We start from the raw sequence: 13,404 nt of genomic DNA, 5'->3' as shown, positions 1-13,404 counted from the left end.
TAGTCTCCTCCTGAGGCTCCAAGGGGGTAGCCTCCGAAGAGGTGGAGGAGTGAACTAGAGTAGAGGGCCTAGCCGCGACCGGAACCCACCGTGGGCCAGAGGTGGGGTGGGGTGCTGAAGGGACTCGAGTAGCCCTAGGAGAGGGGGGAGCCCGAGTCTGAGGCCGTATCTGTGGAGCGGTCGGTCCTGCTCCAGCTCTCTGTCGTAAGCGAGTACGAGCTGGTTGCTTTGTGGGCCTCTTTTTCTTCTTTGGGCAATCTTTGGCGAAGTGCCCCGAGGATCTGCAAATCCTGCACTGGTCCTGCCGACCTGCAACCTCAAATCTCTGGCGGAAAAAAGACCCATCAGGTCGCTGTAGCATGATATGATCATCTGAAATACTGGGGTCCTGGACAATGACCCTAACCCTGGGTACCCCGTCCATCCTGACCGCCTCAGCAGCCGAAGAGGGCTCGCCAGGGAGAGGGGGGATCTCTGCCACCACACCAAACCTCTCGCCAATAACTGAAAGAAGCCGGTGATAGACTGAGGGAAGACCAGGGAACCTGATGAAAACAGAAACTCCCTGCTTGTCCTCTTCAACCGGGTCAAATCCCAGTTGAAAAGGAAACAAAAAGATCCTCCTGTAGCCTAGAAGTAGAAACCCGGCCTGTAGCAGGTCTCTCGTGACGTCCGGGGAATCTAGGCACACCTGAAAGAAACCCCGTCCCAACAAACGAACATCCTTGAGGTGGGGGGCGAGGTCCTGAGGAAGCGCTGACAGCATCCAATCTCTAGCTTGTGACCTGGAGGGGTGTGAGCCATGAATGCGTGCGAAGAAAGTCGTGGAACACTCATGTTCGAAATCCTTTTGCAACTGCTGTAGCTCGTCTTTTGAAAAAATTACAGTTCTCGCGGCCGGTGTGAGCGGAGACGGATTGACTGAATGGGAACCCATTCGTCAATCGAGGTGTGTTGGCCGATTCAAACACAAAAATAAAAACTCCGTCCGCTTTCCTGAATCCCAGGAGACCCCTATAAGAAAATAGGGGTAATCCAGAAGAAGGAGAGGATGAAGGAGAAGGGAGAGAGAAGAAGAAACGAAGCGAGGAGAAGGGAAGGGGAAGGAGAAGGGAGGAGAAGCAGCAGCAGGCTGCAGCCGGGGGGAAGCAGCAGCAGGAGCGGGGGGGGAGCAGCAGCCTGCAGCGGGGGGGGAGCAGCAGCAGGTGCGGGGGGGGAGCAGCAGGCTGCTGCGCAGGGGGAGCAGCAGCAGGCGCGGGGGGGGAGCAGCAGGCTGCTGCGCAGGGGTAGCAGCAGCAGGCGCGGGGGGGGAGGAGCAGCAGGCTGCTGCGCAAGGAGAGCAGCAGCAGGCGCGGGGGGAGGCTGCTGCGCAGGGGGTGCAGCAGCAGGCGCGCGGGGGGGGGGGGAGGCTGCAGCGCAGGGGGGGAGGCTGCAGCGCGGGGGAAGGGGCAGAGTAGGGGAGAGGGCAGGTAGGAAGGGGCAGCGAGGAAGGAGGGGAGGGGGTAGCGAGGAGAAGCAGCAGGGAGCGGGGAGAGAGGCAGCAGGGAGCGGGGAGAGGAGCAGCAGCAGGGAGGAGGAGCAGCAGGAGGGAAGGGAGGGGACAGCGAGGAGGGGAGCAGGAGGAGCAGCAAGAGCAGCAGAGAGCGGGGAGAGCAGCAGCGAGGAGAGCAGCAGTGAGGAGGGGAGCAGGAGGAGCGGGGAGCAGCAGCAGCGTAGGGAAAAAAGGTTTTTGGGGATCAACTATTTTTAACACTAGTCCTGAGACCACAACTTGTTTTATGGCGTTAAAACTTTCTTGTTGATTCTGTCCCCATATAAAATGTACTTTATCTGAGGTTAGATTAGTCAATGGTGATACTATCTCGAAATATCCTTTGATATGCCTTCAATAAAATTGGACAAATACCAAGAATGGTCGCTAAAAGTGATCAAACTCTGAGGGATAGGCCAAGTCAGTATCGCAACCACTTTCATTGGATCCATTTCCATCCCCTCAGGAGTAATAATGAACCCTAAATATTCAATTCTCACCATGCACAGCACAATTTTCTTTTCATTTACATACAGATTGGTTTTCCTCAAAGTACTGAACACTATTCTTAAGTGTTCGTGATGAGATCATATGGGCTGTTATGGCACTCTATGAGAGAGTCTCAGGGCGATTTTGGACACGTGCTGGATGGACAGAGAAGATCATGAGCATCATTGGGGTCAAACAACACAGCAACGGGATATACAACCTTTAACGATACGGAGTTAATTAAGATGAAGGGGCCAGTAGGCAATCATGACGTCATTGTGTTGTTTGACTCAGCGTCAACGCACAATGTAATTAACTCCATGCTTGTAAAGAGGCTGAAATTAAAGACTAGCCCATCTGACTATGCATGTACAGTCAGGATGGTAGATGGAAGTTCAACTGAAGTATGGGACCAAAGAGTTACTCAGTTGGAACTTCGAATTCAGGACTATGCAGAGAAGCTTGGTTTTCGAAATAACAAAGCTTGCTCACGTAGATATAGCCCTCAGTAAGGCTTGGCATTCTAGGAAGAATCCAACCATAGATTGGAAAAGAAAATTTATCAATTCAAAATGAATGATGTGTTGTATGTCTTACGAGGTGAAAAGGGTACACCTCAGGGACCATTGGTTTCTATAATGGAAGTTCTAAAAACTCAAGAAGAGTTTTTGTTTCTTTGTACAGCATCGGTAGAGCCGACATTGATGTTGCCCAAGATGGGAAGATGGCCAAGCTCCTGATCAAATAGCATAAGAGTTCTCTGACTGTTGTAGGGATGAGTTGCCCTATGAGTTACTTCCAAAGTGGAATGTTCAACATAAGATTGAACTAATCCCGCGGGAAGAACCTGTAAATAGATCTCCATATAGGTTAAGTTTTACAAAAGAAGCGGAGGTGCAAAGACAACTGGAAGAATACCTCAAGCTGGGGTAGATCCAGCCCAGTTTCTCTCCTTTTGCTTCGCCAGTGATATTGAAGAAAAGAAAGATAATACTTTTCGCCTTTGTATAGATTACAGAGCACTGAATAATATCATTGTTAAGCATAGGTATCCGATGGCTCGGATCGGCGACTTGCTAGATGCATTACATAGAGCCATAATTTCAAGCAAGATAGATCTTAAGTGTGGCTACCATCAGATCCGTATTAGAGCCGAGGATGTGCATAAGACCGCTTTTAGAAGCAGAAGTATTTGGTCATACCCCAACATCTACAAGCGTCTGATGAGGCAAGCTCGTGGGACCGTGTCAAAGGTTTTATGGAAATCCACAAAGCAACATTATACTCTCTACTTCTGTGATTTGGCCTCCTCTATGACACCCCTGAGTGCAATTACGTGATCCATGGTCCCATGGTCGTGCCGAAATCTTGCCTTGCCTTCGGCTTTAAGTCCCTTCATCTCTGCAAACTTGTGTTTAGTATTGATGCATAGATCTTGGACATGACATGCCCAATCATAATGGTCCTGTAGTTTTTCGGGATCATGGGATCTCTTGCCTTGTGAATGGTGTGATAGTATTAAGGGTCCACGTGTGTGGGAAGCCAAGGCAAACTGCGTCATTGAAAAGCTTTGCTAAGATCAAGGCTAGGACAACAATCCCATATGCGATAAACTCAGTCCATAGCCCCTCGTGATCTTTTACTTGGCCATTGTGGAGCTTCAATGCCGCATCCTTGACACCGCCGCGGGTGAATAGAGTACAAGTGGTAGGGCGCTACAACTTGCAGGAGAATTAACGTATGACTGAGTATTGAGCTCGCTATCACGAAGATTGGTTGGGAGGATTATCTGAGTGCCATCTCCCGTGATTAAAAGGCGAAACAATATTTCTGCATTTCACTTCGATGGCTAATTATGTTGGTCGTTTCATTTGGTATCAGAGCGCAGGTTGTGTGATGATCGTTGTGATTTGGTGGATAAAATAGCAGAAGGATGGAGTGGCATCCACTACTTGGGAGGGGTTCAAGCAAGAATTTAGAAAACACTTCTTACCTAGTGACGAAGCATCCCGAGCTTGGGATCAGTATAGAAACCTTCATCAGAGAAATTTATCAGTGGCTGAATACACTGATAAGTTTAGAGAAAGTGTAATGAAAGTTTATGAACCCCTACCTTAGTCGGTGCAGTTACAAGATTTTATCTTCAGATTGAACGATCGGATCACGATGGAAGTTCGGGCTCAGTATGCGAACACGCTAGATGAAGCAATTGCCATAGCCTTTGTGAACCAACCTTCTCGAGAATGCAAATGTGTGCAATGCATGCATAATTTGAATGCCAATTTGCCCTTCAATGGGAAAGAGCGCCCTCGTGAGAGTACTTGTTTCTATTTCGACCTACATGCAAGGTTGGAGAGAGATGGCGAATGCAATATGGTAAAGAGAATGCTACGTGAGAGTCACAATGAAAGGGTGATAGCCTTTCATTATTGTCCCTTTAAATCACTCAAGTTTCGTCTTCCCATTTACGCCTATCCTTATCCTATGACCCATTCATCGACCATTCAATGCACCTTAATGCACCCTTCCCTTCCTATTGCCCCTAGGACCTAGATAGGTGTATGCACATTTTTATTAATAGAATAAGTGTCACATGTCCAAACTCGATGCCGTTTGAAGCAGTGGCTCCAGCTCGACTAGTCCTATCTACTGAGATGATCACCGCCATAACAAATGGGTCAGTGTCCATCATAAATACAAATACATGTTACACCTTTGGCGCATAATATATAATAATGTTTTAATGTCTACTAATCATAGATTAGTGAATTCTCTTGTCATGACACTCCCTCCTAATACCAAAGTAAAGGTTTGCAGTCTATCTAACGTCCAACGAGGAACCCTTATATATTATGACCACCATGGTTCAATTATGCCTATAGTCTCAAATTTCTTCAAGACACCTCGAAGTACTTTAGGTATCTACCCTCCTAAGGCCCGGGATACCCAAGGAGAGACGCCTATACACATTATGTGATCGGCAGGAGGTGGAGTCGGAGGAGCACTTTGCATTCAAATGCCCTGTGTACCACGAGATCCGCGGTCGATACCATTGCCTTTTTAGGGCCGGCTTTGGGCCACTATCCAGACTTCTCTCATACCCAGACTCGGGATGCCTCGCTGCCTTCATCCATGAGGCGGTCTACCACAGGGCGCACTTACTCAAGACGCAGAGGCAGTCTTCAGGCACATGGCCCGACAGAGCAAGATCACGGAGTTCTTCCAATCAGATCACATGAGCCTCGCAGCCATTGATAGCAGGCGCAGCAGAGATCCAAATCGTGAGACATGCCGCACTTGTCAGCGGACGGACATGCAGATCACATTGAGCAGCCTCCCAGCCATGTTCAAGCCTGCAACACGACCCGTAGGAGTTACAATAGCCTAGGTCAGGAGCACATTCATTGCCCGGAGACCAAGATAGGGAGCACCTACAGATAGTCGCAAGCACTCCATCACTGGCTACACATCAGTACATCTCCACGATTGTGGGGGTGCATTGCATTAACCAGAGCCAACCAGCCATGATGGTGATTCAAAGAGGGAAACCCGACCTCTCAGTGGCTTGCAAATAGGTGTGAGAGTGCACGGCTAGACCTCTAGACCATTGAGATCCACAAGGCAAACTTCTCTTATCACTCCTCTAGGGCATGTTGGTCCCAATAGGGGCACAAGACTACCAGGCAGTTTTTTAAAACCACTGGCCAGCACTCAGGACTCAATTACAATGTTTGCATGATGAGACCAACCAAATCCACTTCGACCCTCACTAGAGACGACCTTCCATCGACAATTATTCATGTCTAAGGAGGAGCCCTCGGAGGTCCTTGCAACTAGGGAGACAGTCTAGACACACACTCCATCAATGCTCTCCCCAATCATGAGCCAAAAGGTGGATGCCTTGTACAAAGGTGGATGGATGCCCAATCATGAGCCAAAAGGTGGATGCCTCGTACAAAGATGAGAAGCTCTTGAATGTCCTTAAGGCTCTCCTACCACAAAAGGAATCGACTGCCAGTACATCCATACTCCCTTGCGGTTGGCCTTCTAAGAGATCTTGTTCACCCCCCCTAATAAGTCAGTCGGGGCTGGATTTGTTCAATCTTGAAAGGGGGAGACTGCTCAAACACTCAACGGTGGCACCCAATCACCTTTCTAGATAGTGCCTACAACATATGTTCAGGAACATAGTATCCTCGACAATACCTTCACCTTTTGGGATGCAATGGATTGGGCTCGAGAGGAGTCTCAGCCTATCAAAGTCCTCCTCTCGGATTTCCAGAAGGTTTGCGACAAGGTGGAGTGGCCTTTTTTGAAGAGCACCATGTGGAGGATGGGTTTCTTAGACAAATGGATTCTAGGGGTGTCTATCCTGTATACTTAGCATCATGCGACCCAAATGCTTATTAAAGGTCATGCGGGGGAGGCTGTTTCTCTTTCTTGCTCCATGCGCTAGGGCTGCCCTCTTGATGCATTCCTATTCCTTTTTGTGGCAAAGGCTCCGAGATATTTTCTATGCTCTCAAGCAGAGGGATGTGCCTCGTGATTCGAGAAGGGGAGTTACTTGACTCAAAGTTGGCAGAAGACGCATCAATTTCTTGGAAGGCACAATAGCGAGTCTAGAAAGAAAGAAAGAAAGTCATATTAACATCCGTGGGGGGCCTCACGGGCCTATGGGACAAAATGCAAAATGTCAAAATGAATTGCAACATCTGGATAAACTAGAGAGTCAAGGAGTGCACATGGCATCTCAGCTCGAGGTTATTATAGCATATATCTAAATTCTAGTCCTATCATAAAATGGCCTTAGTACATTAGCTTGAGGGAGTCTAGTGAGCCCTTGAGATGCACTCTCTGGCATCCAAAGCTAGGATCAACTGGACCAAATCCATCAACTTCCTTAACAGTGACTGAGAAGATTTAAAAGATCGCTCTCAGTTTCCACTGGATCCCGCGTGGTCACACAGCGAGGCACTAAGATTATCAGGTGGGCATTGGCATTTCAGCTGAGCAACAGATACCCCTTGTGCAGGAGAGTGTACAATGCAAGCTACCGTATTGGAGCTCAGCCAAATTCTCCTTAGCAGGGCGGCTCTCATGGCCAATCAAATCCTCCCATCCACAGCTTGGTACATACCCTCCTACTAGTTTCCACAAGGGTTTCCTGGGGCAAGTTAGGCGCTTGGTTCGTAACTTACACTAGAGCCAGGATCGCTTGGTAGATGGTGATCCTATCTCACACGGAGGGGGGACTTGGCATCATTGAGCTAGAGATGCAAAGCACCCCAGGTCATTGGTTGGGTGCATTAGGACAATGGCTTGGCTAGTTCATTCAGAGCATGGAGTTGACTCCCCCGTGAGACAGAGACATTTGCGAGAGCCCTCTCGCACTTGAGAGGGACGATCATGAGGACACTAGAGATAGGTGATGTCATCCCCGAGTCTTGAAGGGTATACTTACCAAGAGCCACCACTCCCTTAAGCTAGTATGGCAGCTCTTTAGGATAGAGGTGCCCTTGAGTATTTAGTATATGCATAGAGACCTTATTGCCTTCCTCCGCATGATTACCAAGTGTGCCTCTGAGGTTTTCTACAGCCAGAGATAGAGGGAGACCTAGAGTCGGGATGGGGACCTAGAGATATTTGAGTGGCAGCAAATCAGAGCAGAGAGTCGTCTAGGCAAGAGAGTTTTCTACAGAGTGTTCCTGGGAGGTTTTCTACAGCTAGAGATAGAGGGAGACCTCGAGTTGGGATAGCGCCCTAGAGATACGTGAGTGGCAGCGAATTAGAGTAGAGGGTCATCTGGGCAAGAGATGGGGCAAGAGATGGTCCATCAACCCTACACCATCCACTTTGGGAAAGGACACATGTCAAGTTGGTGGCTTTGGTTATGGGAGGGCTGTCGCCTTTCGAGAGGTTTAGGGGATCCGAGACTGGTTCTAGCCTTTGAAAATGGGGCACTCATAGACAATTACAAAGGTGCCTCTTTTTCTCATACACTGCACATATCAGTCGATATCCTCAGCTAAAGGCAGCTGCCTATACCCCTTCAAACTCCAGAGAGTGGCACTGGGTAGAGCAACATCCGCCTCAGGAGGTGATTTCCATATTTTGGTCGCGGTTATGGTGGACAAGCCTTCAGCCACAGAAGATTACATATTTCTTTTGGAATGTCCATTGGCCCATGGTTGGAGCAAATGCGACTAGATGGGAGGAGCCTCCAATGTGTAAATAGAGACATCAGACGATCCCGCACTGAGTTTGCAGCTGCCCATAGCATAGAGGATCTGGATTGGAGCCCTTTGGATCGTGGCTAGGATGCAGAGGATGCAAAGGAGCTTCACTTGGGGCATGGCAGCCTTGCTGACAGAAGGGGGTCATGCCTTCTTGATCGAGACGTTTACGGTAGCCTATAGGATTCAGGGACAGATGGTGCTCCGGATTGAGGTTCAGAATGTGTCTCCTTCCCGCTAGTGGCCAGTATCCTCTCCAGAGGCCAATATTTGGGACACGATGTCCAACATTACTGCTTGGAACATTTGGGTCACCTGTTGGATGGGTGGCCAACAAGTCCCCCAATCATCCTCACTGCCATTTGGCAAGAGATCATCTACACATGGGAGCAATGGACAATAGGATCTAAGGCAAGTGGCACACACGTTTTTGCTAGGCTTGGCCTGTAGGTGTCTTCTACAGTTTCGTGGAGCGAGGTATTCACTGGTTGTAGAATTCTCCAACCTGGTTGTTGGCCCCTATTTCAAAGATTCCCTAGGCAGTGAACCGGGTCCTCTATGAAAAGTCTGGTATTTTCTTATTTGCATGGCTTCCGTGATTAGCGCCACACAGACAGCTGGTTTGTATGTTTGGTTTTTTTCAAAAACTTAACAGAAAGTTTCTTTTCTCTGGGAAAATTTTGAAAAATATTTGGGCACAGCGGCAGGTTGCCTCAATCCTTCAGTGGATGGAGCACCAAACTTGTTGCCCTTGCAAACAAATCTGTAGCCCATGTATTGTGCGGCAGAGCTACCATTCTCTCCCTGGTCACGAGATAATTGGAAAACACTAAAGATCTTGGATCATGCCCTCTACATATACCGCTATGCATGTTAATTAAAGAGCCCATGCTCAAGTCTAATCAACGAGTGTGGACCTGCCAGACCAGGACACTGCTACTGATCACATGGCAAATTTAGGTTATTGATCTGAGGGAGTTTACTCTAAGACACAGAGACAAGGGCTTCAAACTGAGGCTACCGGAAGCAGACAGTATGGTAGAATGACCAGTAGCTTTCCCATCTTCCTACAAGGAAATGGTAGCAGTCACTAGGAATTGAAGTTCAGTTCTAGGCTAGCAAGAAGGCAACAGGAGAATTGGTGACTAAGAAATGGCAGAGATAGTACAGCCTGCCTCATGATGCAACATGACAAGAATAAAACTTACCTCCAATGTGTCCATATCAAAAGGGAGGAGTGTGCAATGAAAATGTAACAGGAATGGCAACCAGAAGGGGAAGATGAGTGTATGACTACTAGCAAATAATTGAAAACCCTCATTGAAAACCATTCTCTACCAGAAAAATGCATTCACGTTCTCAACAGTTGAACAAAATATCACCTAACACATTATTTGATGCAAAAAATGACAAGCCCAGTTGAACAAACATTTGCAAGAGAATTTGGTAAACCCATTACTGCTGCAAACAAAAACTTGCGAAGAATCATCTCTCTACTTTGTGATTCTTGTACTCCTGTTGCCAGCCGCTAGTCTAGATCATCATATCAACAGAACATACTACATGATGACAGAATTAAATCAACACACAAGCATGTTCTTTGGTTTGAACTCCTTAATGCAAAGACTCACCTCGTCCCTCTTAAAGGCTTTGACATTTGGACAGCACGAATGATTTATGCAACTTTGTAAGGGAAAGAAAGCTGTCCCTGAAACAAAGTGGCAAGAAAAATTCCAGATAAATTCACTTAGAAAAGTATGCCCCTCCAAGAAGGCAATTAAACCATACAAATAATTGAAAGTCTCCAACACAATGGATAAATACCACCATTGCTCGACTCGTATGATTTATAATGATTCACAATAAAACAAATGTGGATGATGAATAATTTACTTGAAATGCAATTTTTAAATTCTAGCCATAACTTCAAATCTAACATGACAAAAATGCGATTTTTTCTCAATTGTCACATGAACCAAATGCTCATATAAAAAGTAAGATTAATCTTTTACTTGGTTTTACTACTAAATCAGATTTATGCCACATAATGTGTGCTGTTTGGCTGCCAAATCGAAAAAACAAAAAAGGGACATGTTTGACATTTAGAACTATATTTCTTCAAATAAAACTTGGAGCTAAGGTTTTTACCATTTTTGTATAGAGTTGGAGCTAAGTTCAATTTGCTAGATACAACTTTATAAGACTAGATTAAATCCAACATTACAAATCGACAAGCTTCCCTGAAGAACAAAACTAAAAGGGAAAGAAACATGCACGTGCACACCCGTGCACCCGCAACACACATTACACACACAATTTTTTTTTGGGGGTGAAATCTATCACGCTTTATATTACAATGAGCAGTTCCCAAACAAGGGGCTGACAATTACAAGATCAGAAAATCTCATTATAAGATAAGAAAAGAGTATGATCTATCTGACGAGCACGTAGGCAATCAAAGAAAGATTGCCTCAATGACGCCCGGAAGAAGTAAAACTTGGAGGAAGTGGGATCTCAAAAGACTCTATGATTACGGTCTTTCCAGAACACACACAGTTTTTTTTTTGTGAAACTAATAACATTATATTATGAAACATCCATTTTACAACAAGGCAGTGCTCCAAAAAAGAGCCAATGCCCTATCCATCAGAAACAGTAAAAGAAAATCTAAATGCAAGAGACATCCAAATCCTCCTCATGCAAGGCATCATCTAAGGACTGCCGCAATGAGGCCCGGAACAACTCATAAGGGTGCTGAGGAGATGAATTCAAAAATGCATGATTTTGATGAAGCCAGAGGGTCCATAATGCCCAGTATCTGATCCAATGGAAGAAAATAGAATACTGGGACAAAGAAGCTGATAAGCTGCCAAACATCCAGATAAACCTCGAGAACCTGTGTGCTGGAAATCTGAGAGATAAAAAATAGGGGATCTTGTCCAGAAGGTCTCTGGAATATGAACAAAACCACAATAAGTGCTGAATACTCTCAGGAGTATGATGACATCTTGGACAAAGAGGAGAGGCAATCCTTCTTTGAGCCAATTTCACTCCCACTGGAAAAATTCCAACAATGCATCTCCAGAAAAAGAGTCTCTGCTTTAATGGCATTTTCAACTTCCATATCAATTTCAATTTTGCTTTCCACCAAGATAAAGACTTATTCAGATGCCAAAGAGAATTTGCATTAATAGCAATCCATGGAGGAGGTAAAATCAATCTATAAGCCTGTATGGAAGTCAATAAATGCAAAGGTTGAGAGGATAAGCCTAGACTTGAAGACTGAAGATGCCAATCTTGAAGCCTGTCTCTTACTTCCAATGGTGGAATCGGAACAAAAGGGAGTAAGAGATCTGCAATAACTTTCCATATGGACCTATGATGCATCCCAAAATCGTATTGTTGACAACCTGCCGGAAAAGAGAGAATATGCCCATGAATATCTACCACATCATCAATGATCCGGATGCCGAACTTCATGAGATTGTAAACCCTGATTGGTTGTTGTACAGCAAGAGGAGAGCAAAAAACAGCACTCCAGTAAAGGCTTTCTAGTCGAAGAGATGAAGCTATAGAAGCAGGATGGTGAGACCATTTGATACGAGAGAGCACTTGCTTCCAATCTTAAATCAAGGCAATAGAAAATGGACAACCAGGTATTTTACCTTGAAACTTGCCAAGTACTACTTCCCATGTATCAAAACAAGCCAATGCCCATAAGCATTTATGCGCATCTGACACACATAGTTTATTAGAGTCTTTGAAAGACTGAAGAGTCTACAAGACTAAAAAGACCAGATACAATGACCTGAATGGGTGGAGCCTCTAAGCGGGTATTTGCACGAAAATCCGTACAGTCGTACGGACTGTACGGACAGATTTATGTGCGAGTGTGCGGACGGGAACAGGCAGCTAGTACAGAATCCGTACAGTTGTACGGGCTATACAGACGACAAGTCGCAATGGAGCTGTATAGACAAACAGGAGTTGCAGCTTGGCAATGGAGCTGAAATGCGGGAGCTGGAGGAGAAGAGCAAGGAGCAGGGAGCAACTCCGGGAAGGAAGTGCTCTGATACCAAATGTGAGAAAATGCAAGAGAGCAAGAGTGAGCAAGATGGAGAGTGAGCTAAACTTAGTTCACTCCCAAAGTGTACTGAACTGTAGTGTCTGAAGTGAGAGTACAAAGAGAGAGATAAGACCCTATCTAATCACTAACCGTAGTTAGAGATTAGACCGTGGTTAGGGGAAAAAACCTCTAAGAGGAAAAAGTGCCCCTAACTCACTCATTACATTACATCAGCCACTGCCTAGAATATAATAATAATTCTAACACCACATACAGCCATCAATGAGCATCTGACTAGAGCTCCCTGCATGCAAGGCCGAGATCCTGTTGATCCATCTATCTGAAAAACGTAGTCTCTAAATGGTGCCCTCCAAGAAAGACCACTTCACCCTATCATAAGCATCTCAAAATCCAAGAGAAGGACATCAAGAGGCTAAGACTCCTCCTAGGCCCCCAATCCAATGTCTCTCAAAAAGTGAAGATATTGTCCAGGATGTTACGCTCCTAAACAACCCCTATTTGCATGTCATCGATGATGTCCACTAGACAAGGCCGCCAGCAGCAACCGCAAACTCAAAATCTTGGACAAGATCTTGTATGCGGTGTCCAATAGAGTGATCGGTCTCCACTGGTGCAGATCCATGCTATTGCCCACCTTTGGAATCAAACAAATCCATCCGCGATTCAAAGACTCCCAAAGGAAGCCGGAGTCAAAAATCTCATGAAAAGCTAGGCGAAGGGGGTTGAGGGCTCCCAAAATCTCCTCGTCTGTGAAAGGCATCTCCAATTGTCTCCTCATGCTCTGAGAAACCATTATCGGAATGTGGATCCAAACCGAGTGCCGAGTTGCAAATACACGGGGTGACTCCTCGCCTGAAACAAACTCCTATATAGAAATATGTTGTCATCTCTAAGATGTCCTTGGAGTCCAAGTGCATCTAACCGCTCAACTCCTCACACTCCACAATTGCGTCCCGCAGACCTAGGTCTTGTAGTCTGATAGAACCGCTTGGTCATCCTATCACCCTGATGTACCCACCACGCCCCTGGCTGAGTGGTAGGAAAACTCAGCTCGATGTATCTTT

The 13,404-nt window shown here is 46.3% G+C and overlaps 1 protein-coding gene across 2 annotated transcripts in view; it reads right to left on the bottom strand.

Annotated features, from left to right (window-relative positions):
- Positions 1–13,404, bottom strand: part of ATXR2 (histone-lysine N-methyltransferase ATXR2) — a 198,992-nt gene that overhangs the window by 47,091 nt on the left and 138,497 nt on the right. For both annotated transcript variants that reach the window (XM_087396398.1, XM_087396399.1), the window contains exon 13: positions 9,885–9,961. In XM_087396398.1, the coding sequence (XP_087252524.1) occupies positions 9,885–9,961 (77 nt within the window). The remainder of the gene's footprint in view (positions 1–9,884; positions 9,962–13,404) is intronic.

Source organism: Dipteris shenzhenensis, chromosome 25 (assembly GCF_047967505.1).
Source record: "Dipteris shenzhenensis isolate YYH24624 ecotype China chromosome 25, Dip_SZ_1.0, whole genome shotgun sequence".
Taxonomy (NCBI): domain Eukaryota; kingdom Viridiplantae; phylum Streptophyta; class Polypodiopsida; order Gleicheniales; family Dipteridaceae; genus Dipteris; species Dipteris shenzhenensis.
The sequence above is the reverse complement of the archived record's forward strand: the minus strand, read 5'-3'. Positions and strand labels throughout refer to the sequence as shown.